At 47.9% G+C, this 8,904-nt stretch overlaps 1 protein-coding gene across 1 annotated transcript in view; it reads right to left on the bottom strand.

Moving 5' to 3' along the window:
* Positions 1-396: 396 nt before the first annotated feature.
* The window catches only part of LOC129384730 (uncharacterized), a 57,740-nt gene continuing 49,232 nt past the window's right edge, over positions 397-8,904 (bottom strand). The window contains exon 4 of the mRNA XM_055070337.2: positions 397-938. Within this exon, the coding sequence (XP_054926312.1) occupies positions 542-938 (397 nt within the window). The 3' untranslated portion in view covers positions 397-541. The remainder of the gene's footprint in view (positions 939-8,904) is intronic.

The following is an 8,904-nucleotide window of genomic DNA, read 5'->3' as shown; positions in this document are numbered from 1 at the left end:
TCGTGCGGCGCACTGCAAACAGTGCGAAGTGTGGCGTGACTGCCTCGCTTATCTGAAGATCTCTAGAGGCAGGGCGTGGGTAACGCGTGGATGCGACTCACAGGAGCCGCCGGTGCTAACCCTCCCAGACAACGGGAGCTACTCTAGTGCCATCTCGTAGCCATCGTCGCCGCACTACGCTTTTCTCACGCGTTTGCGATAGCCCCCCCTCCGCTTTCCATCTCATGGTTATGACGCACCCTCCTCCGCGGCTTCCCTTCTCGCGTCTTTCACGCCTCGCTGCGCTCCGCGTTCACTCCTTCATCCTTCGCTCTGCTCGCTCGCTCGGTTACGCCGAGGCTCGCCCCAGGAACGGGCGCCTAAGAGCCTGCGCTCTAAAAATAAATAACGAAACTTCAATAAAATTTGAACAGACTGAAGTAAACGAAAATGGGTACCATGTTCGAAATAAGCACAGAAAATTGCATGTAGCTACCCAACTACCCGCTTAATACTTTCTTTAACTGCACTTATAGCTCGGCCGAGCGTTCTGTAAGCATAGTTACAAAACGCCGTAATGGTATAAAGCATAGTACTTGATGAACCAGCGGGCGACATCGTTGAAGGTCGAGGTGCGACGCAGGGCTGACAGGGCGAGCTGCTTGTCGACTTCTTCGAGCATCGCCTCCAGGGTCCATTCACCTAACACGTACTCCTGGCACGCATCGAACACGTGAAGCAGCACGCTCGTGCCTTCCCGGTCGTCAACGGACTTGTTCCCGGACAAGGCCATCGCGCGTGCGAGGCTGACGAGCGAGGTGTTCGCGTTGTCTTGGAAGAAGCTGCCACCGCTATCCATCCACTGGCCGCACACGTAGCGGTAGAAGTCTAGGCATGGGTCTTCGCTGTCGTTGACGATGGCGCGAAGCTGCTCCATGATCTGTATGCACTTGCGAGACCTGTGGAAGAGAGGGTTTTTCGGTTAGAACCGTGCACAGAGCTCGAAATCGGTAATTAAGTGACGTCTGAAAGAAAGCAATTGAATTGAACGAGCAGATTACACTCCTAAGCAACACAGAAGTTACTTTTATCGAAAGAAGGAGCTGCGTTTCTTATTTGGTTTATTCTTGCGATAGAATTATATGCACACTTGAGACACAATCGCGCCATCGCCATCCCCGCCGCCGTGTTGTCGCGGAATCGAGGGCACAGGTGCGACCTTTGCAAGGAGGCTTAGAAGGCTTCCAAAGATGCGCAGTGTGCAACAACTCTCTCTCAAAAGTGACTTGCAGCACTGCCGAAGGCACGAGGTGTACACAGGGAATGTCTTTGCACAAACAAAGTTCCAGTCTCCGTCGTGTGATTACTGGCCGGATGAGATAGTTTTATTTTTCCTTAATACACGACTCGTTAATACAGCGAATTACTGTGTTGGCTACCACCGGTAACCTTAACAGCCGCCGTAACCGCGATCACGCAGCAACGTGGCAGCGCGTATCGCCCGCTTCGATCCTAATTCGTGCTTGTTAATGGCTCTGCGCCCTAACAGCAACAAATAAATGGCAAAATCCATTATCGTTTTCTTTCATCTCACGCTGCAGACAAAGCATTAGGTATGTTTTGTCGGTATTACTGAGATTACTGTTATTACTTTTTGTTTTGACGCTGCTAGGACTACAGAGGCATCGCCGAGCAGTAAAAGTGGTTTGATTTTCATTAGTAGATGGTGCCACAATAATAGCGCTGGTGATGCGTTGACGATGCGGAAGGCTACGACGGCGTATCTATACACTGCATCATTAATTCACTACTCCACTCTAGTATGGTATGCGATGACAGTGGCAAGTAAACGAGAAATACACCCCGAACAGACTATGCGGCGCGGGTGTACAGTTATCAGAGCATTCGCTTATACTGAAACTGGCTAAGGAGACTGCAGAAGTGCCGAGAAAGCGTATCGATCAAGCGAAGTCCAGCTGTGGCATTCACGCAAACGCATCCAATGGTTACAACACGAAGAACTTGAAGCATGCTTAAGCTTCGCCTTCAACAGTTGGATGCCGATAGCATTCAAAGAAGCCTGACTGCTTCTCGCGCTTCCCGGCAGCTGCATCTTATGTAATGTTTACTGCAAAACGCTTGCGGTGAACGCTATACGCACGAAGGCAAGCTTTCTGGTAGAAAAGCAGCCTCTTGCGTGGGCCGCGAATCGACGGAGGTGAGCGCTATTTGTAGGTGTTGCAAGGAATCGGCGCGCAGCTTTCCGAGATTCGCGTGCGCTGGCACATGCAAATCTAGGACGCTGTGGCCGGTCTATGCATGATATAAACGCTGGAAAAGGCGTTTGTGTTTGAGTTCCCGCGTAACAGAATTGTGCTTTCTCGTACCTTCAAATTATAGTCCCATGCTATCGTGTCGGTAGATTGTGTGTAAGTCGTACTTTAAAAATTTTCTGGCTTATCTTACTTTGAGGAAATGAATTACTTCAGCAACTTCTTTCCGCCACACGGAGGGCCTGCGTGGTTGGGTGTGCGTGGTTCGAAAATTATTTTTGACGAAACGATGGTCCACGCGGGACGGCCACGCCTGATTTTCTGCGACACAAGACCCCTAACGCTATCACTCTAAAACATTGGTTGCGTCCCTACACCAACCGCGAAGCATGTATTGGCAGGATGGCTAGCAGACGCTGAGCAGACGGCGCGGTGCGGATGAACACACCTTGGGGGAGATTCGTGCTTCCTTTTGGGTAAGTAGCCCTGTACCTTCCCCATGGCTGGGTTGTAGCCAATCAGAGCAGACAGTGCTTCGTCTTCTGTATCAGCAGACAAAAGGCGCCTGATTACGCATTCCGCCTGACTTTGCACTTACTGAGTGCGCATATGCTCCTGCCTGAAACTAAACGCCAATGTATGTGTTTTGTTTCATCAACAAATCAGGCAAATTGCAGCGAAATACATAGCGAATGCGCAGTGCACGAAGACAACTTCTCAATGCGCATAATACAGCGCAAAGTTTGAAACAGCTCACGCCATCAGTCAGTAAGGTCAATTATTGTTCTTGAAAGATTAGCTCACCTTCCTGCGTGACACATGGTCAAGCCAGCATTTCAGTACCGCCCTTGCAGCGAATATTCACTGTCGCTGCTATACTAGCGCTGGCAGTCAGACAAAATGGAGCCACGCGTCTGCAACGCCAGCCCGCTTGTTTGTCGTCTGCTGTCTACACACTCCTCCAAACCACAGTGTAGTGCCGTTTCTATGCTACACTACAATTAGAAAAGGATGGTGGGTTCTTGTAGGCGAGTGGAGCTACACTGTTCTATACCAAGTAAGAAAATGTCGACTTCCTACACTAGCTGCCCTCATGTAGCCAGTGCGGGTTAAAAAAAGTAGCCCTACTCTGACACGCCTCGCATGTGCCAGGACGCTGTTCCGACTGCGCAGAAGTGGTTATCTCGGAAGCTGCTTCGCCCCATGTCGCCTCCATGTATTATTAAAGGCCTACAGTTTTCTAGTATAATTACTAGAGGGAACTGTGGTGCACCTGTCGTTCGGCCACCATGGGAATGATGGGTAATTTTTACCGACGTCCGGACTGTAGCCATTCATTTCTGAACGAACTGCGCAATGGCATCACTGAGGCCATCAAGTTATGTCGCACCGATGCCATTTACGTCTTTGGCAATTTTAATTTTCCCACAATAGACTGGAATCAGTTGTCTTCCTCCTGCTGCATGTCCAGAGAATTTATCTACCTAACCTTAGATTTTAACTTATTTCAAATAGTGAATCAACCCACACGCGGCTCAAGCATCCTCGACCTAACTCTTACGACGGATCCTGTCACCATAAGTACCGTACTACACATGGATAGATTTAGCGATCACAAACTCCGTCAAATTTCCCTTAACATTCCGCCACCGTTCTCCGGCACGGACAGCGAAAAAATTCACGATTACAGTAGAGCCAACTACAGCAAAATTAACACCGGACTCCAAACCTTCTACACTGACACATTCCTACCATCCTTCGACAGTCGTCTCATCAATGATATATATCTACGTGTTTTACCGAGACAAATTGTGTGCGCTAGCAAATCAGTACGTCCCCCTCATAACAGTCACTCGTGTAGAGTGGCCGAATTACTGTGCATAGCCGAAATGTGAAATCACACATTGGCACGGTTGAAAATAAGTCATACTGCTTTGGAATGCGGTCCCGGGAAGTGATAGGTATATCTCGTGTCACTACAACCAAACCACGACACCGCCCCCTCGTAACCCTCTCGCTCGCCTACGTGATTTCAGCCTTGCGTGTGTGTTGCAGAATGTACGTCAGTTGTAGACACATCTCAGTTATTCACGCAGTTGTTCGCCTCCTCTGCAAAGGCTGAGAGGCGCGGTTACCACGAACGTTGCCTAAACAGGCGGATGTGCAGGATGCCGACAGTCAAGTTTCCATATCCTTGCTTCATGATGTATATATGATGAAAACAGCATCCTTTATGATTACTCTGTAGAAGAAAGACAGCAAACAAAACAAAGAATTTTGACATTTAGAAGAACTGAGAGCGCATCTCATTGCCCTATTGCAAAGAATGCAGTCCTGGTAGCGTGAAAAAGCGTTGGCAACTTTGTGGATGGAGCGGTGTGGGTTTCGGTAGCCGAATGATTAAATTGAGGATTAAGTGTGAGATAAGAATCTTACGGCGTTTCCCGACTCTTTTTTCTACTCTAATTGAAGTTCAGTATCGGACATTATTATTTATATAGAGAATACTTTGCTACATGAAGTAAGGTTCTATGTGCCTTGCAACTTTGCTCATACTAAGAGGCAAGAGTGTTCATTGCACCTTTCGAAACAGACGCATAATATTCTCACAATAAGTCAACATTTAAAGCAATTGCAAGTTGAGCTAGCCATAAATGATAAGAGAATAACAGAGCGAAAATATGAGCAGCGCTGCCTCATGAATATTTAGCTAAAACACATTGAATTCATAAGGTTTCATGCTAAAGGAGCGGCAAGCATAGGGGTATACATTGCATGCGTGTAGGTCTAGTAGCAGCAGGTTCGGACAGATTCGTATAATATCATCGCTGCGTCACTTTACCGCAAAAATAAAATGACGTAGTCGCAAACACTCGGAATATCAAGAACAAATATATGTCGTAACTTCCGAACGCGGAAGCGACGTTAGGACATCGTGCTTCTTCCGGCGAATGCTTCAACGTCATTAAGATTCGACTTTTTGAGCGATACGCGATGTGTTCTGTTTCTTCGCTAGGCTTGCAGCTCGCATAAGCGTGTACAACAGTGCTGAACTAAAGACTAAGTTTACTTAACTGAGCGCCGGATTAAGTATGCTTTGCGTAAGGTAAACAGGAAACGGCCGCAGAATCGATGCACAAAACATGCAATCTGCAAGAAACGCCCAGCCGGACCTGTCTTTTCTGAAATTGCATTTGTGCGTGCCTCGCTGCTGCAGTCTTTCCCTGCTTTCTTGCTACAAAGCATATTTATATCTCCACTCAGAAAAAGCATGTTGAGTTCCTATTTCAGCCCTGCGTGTCCATGCTGTTGCCCGTGTCTAATGCTATCAAAAACATCGATTATGAAGCGCTAACTAGCCGGAAGCTCAACTTTGCATGTCAGCTCAGCTTCTAGCGTATGCGAAACTTGTGACGTCACTTCTGGTGCGCCTATCATTTGCGGAAGCCTCCAGACAGTGATCCGACCAGGTTTCATTCGTTCGTGTTCACACTGAAAATTGACTAGGCCCGTGCCCTCCCTCGCGGTTTTTCTGTGTACTATAAACACTTGAAGGGGAGACGTCCAACAACTATTCTATGCCAAGTGTTCCTATGAATTATCTCACAAGAAGGTCCAAGTATCCACATTTCCGAAAGATAGAGGCACTCGGAACCAATGAATGCGCGACATACATTGTAAATACGCGATCATTTCGCGGTCGGAACGAACACTCGTGCGATGATTTATTCTCACTATCCGTGTTATCCCGTCCTGTATGAAATGTCTGATGGCGGTATTCATTGTACTTTTTTGCCCGGTATAACTTCATTATTGCGTAAACTGCCACCCAAGGCATCACAGTTATCATTGCAATGAATTACGTGTATGAGAAAATGCCGTTGGCCAAGAAACTCGAGACGACAGGTGCAAAGGCATCCCGAACATTGACTGTAACTCAAGAAATAAGCAATCTGGAATATCCAGACTTGTCCCCCTTCACAGCGCTTGAACGAGCAAGTGTTGCATTGAACAAGTAGAAATAGCGACTGCGACAGTGCTAACTAAGTTAATTCCCTGCTCACTTCCCATGCTTGTTTTGCTCTTCCGTGGGTTGGTGCCGCACATTTTACCGCTTCCCGATTTAAATGAAGTCACCATGCATACCCAGAAGAACGGAATGCTTGCATTTACGATGCAGTAGTATCAATATATATTTTTTCTGGATGCCCGTCGTGCATTTAAAATCCAGAAGAGTGCCACCGCGAGTCTCCTGACGTGAAAGGAAGCTGGGGATGTTCATAACGGGCTCCAGCCCTCAAAGAATATGTAGCAATAACTTACGAAGCATCTTACGAAGCCGCGTTGGCTTAATGGCCATGGCATTGCGCAGCTTAGCACGAGGTCTCGGGTTTGATGCGGGCCACGGCGGCCCATTCCGATAGAGGCGGAAGGCAAGAAGGCTCGTGCAATTAGTAGTGTATGCACATTAAACTCTAGGTGGGGGAAACTTAGGTGCACTGTAAAGCCTTTGTGTGCGCAGTTAAGTGCTCAAGATTCTCAGAAACAATCGGCAGCCCTTCGCTGAGGCGTCCCTCGTGAACCACTATGGTGTTCCGGGACGGGGAAGCCCACAATTTACTTTGGTTGCGCAGATTCGGGAGCATACGGCACAATTAGCTACGAGCGCACAATCTGCTCAGATACGCTTCCTAGTCTATATAGTTCACGAGAATGGTCAAGAAATTTTGGATAATTTACGTATGCGCGTCTTGCGTCAAGAGAGAGCTTGATAAATGTCATAAATACAGGTGAGAATGAACGCCACCAATAAGACAAATGAGTGACACCTAGCTCGCGAACGCAGGTTATACGCGCACGCGTATGGGTGTTATTCTGGAGTTTCGAAGCTATGCCGTCTTGCCTTAGAGTCACTGGAAAAAATTTCAGAGTACCGCATTCGTTTTCCCCGCGCCGCCGACGCGTTCATTGGCCCAACCGTACCATGTGATCTCTGGGGTGCCATATACCTTCCAAGCGCCGGGCGGGCCGGCTGAGTTAGTTAGAGCGCAGGCAGCGCAGGTTCCCTACGTTTTTTTTTTGTTTTTTTTTTGCGTGCGTGCGTGTGCGTGTGTGCGTGTGTGTGTGTGTGTGTTTTGATTGTCGGGCTCGCATTTGACTGCAAGGAAATCATGCCTGGCTGCTGCGCCTTCGGGTGCTGAGTCTGGAAAGACTTTTTTCTAGATTCCGACCGGGAAAAATGACCGAGAGCGTCGTTCTGCGTGGTTACACAGAATTGGCCGGGAGAACTTCAAGCCTACAGAAAACACCCGCGTGTGCGAGGTATAAGTACACCTTGCTTGTGCTTTTCGGCACTGTTTTAGAAGATAGTTAGGCGAAGTGCACGCGGTGTTAGCGATGCTACGAAAATAGGAGTTCATTGCAGGGATCTTTCGCGTCTTGCACGCTTGACGCGGGTACAAGTGTACGCGTTTGTTGCTCAACACACGTGGTTATTCCGTGCTCGTGGCACGCGAAGGCACACTTGTCGCGCGAGAATTCCGCGTCCTCACGTGCACGTGAGCGCGCTCTGGCCTCGAGTCACTCGACCCATATGGCACTTGTTTTTCGCTGATCGTGACGATCGCAGTCAATAAAAACATGGTCAATACGAGGCCCATGATACTTCCTTTCTTCCACTTATCCTTTGCTCATTTATACATACGCATTTCGAGCTTGAAACCAATGGCCAGGTGACATTCACGACACAGCTTGTAAGCCGAGCACATGCAATGAACTGAAGTCAGCATACATATTATGTTTTATGTTGAAATGCTACGGCGCATACCCAAATAATGTTGTTCTTGATGCATAACAAGAAATACAAAACAACAGAACACCCAGTAGCTTTAGTTTCACTCTGTCACTATGCATGTTACATAAGCCGCTCTAAAAGCACAAGAAGTTCATACATCGCCTATGTAACTTAGAAAAAAAAGTGCTGCGTCACGAGCGGGCGTTCCTGCTTTTTTTTTTTTTTTTACACAGGCAGCAAATCTTGGCAGTCTAAGAAAACAGTCATAACTAAGTTGAGAAGAGTAGCCGCTCATGAACGCACTAGACAGCCGCCTTCATAAATCGCAATGTAGCAAACTCTCGCTTATTATCAGTGTACAGAAGTGCATATACGTTGCTGTTATCACGCAAAAGGCTCATATTGGCCTTCCACAATATTTAGTGCGCAAAATGGTCATCGAAGTTGGTTTTTACGCCTGCTGTGCACAGATCGTCTTACGACCACGGCCAAACTCCGGTGCGCACGCGGAAGTCGCAGTGTGTCGTGCGTATACGGCGGACAAAGTCGCCCTGCAGAATCGAGAACGCGCGGTATCCGTTTACAAACTAAATTAGATGTATCCGATTTAGCTTGTGAAATTATACAACGAACGTACGTGCATGCGACACTGTCAGCTGTTAGTTTCGTCCTGCTTGGAAACATTCAATAGAAGCCGACGGCGGTCCACGATGTGCATGCCCAAAAGCACAGCCTTGCCTCATTCTGGCTCGAAGTGACGAAATGTTTCCTTCGTAGCTCGTTCCACGGAAGGAAAAAAAAACGCGTGCATAAGCTCCCGATAGCAGCGGTAAGCTGCTGCTCACAATCGTAGCACAG

This window comes from Dermacentor andersoni, chromosome 4 (assembly GCF_023375885.2).
Source record: "Dermacentor andersoni chromosome 4, qqDerAnde1_hic_scaffold, whole genome shotgun sequence".
NCBI lineage: Eukaryota > Metazoa > Arthropoda > Arachnida > Ixodida > Ixodidae > Dermacentor > Dermacentor andersoni.
This window is presented reverse-complemented; position numbering and strand designations above follow the sequence as displayed.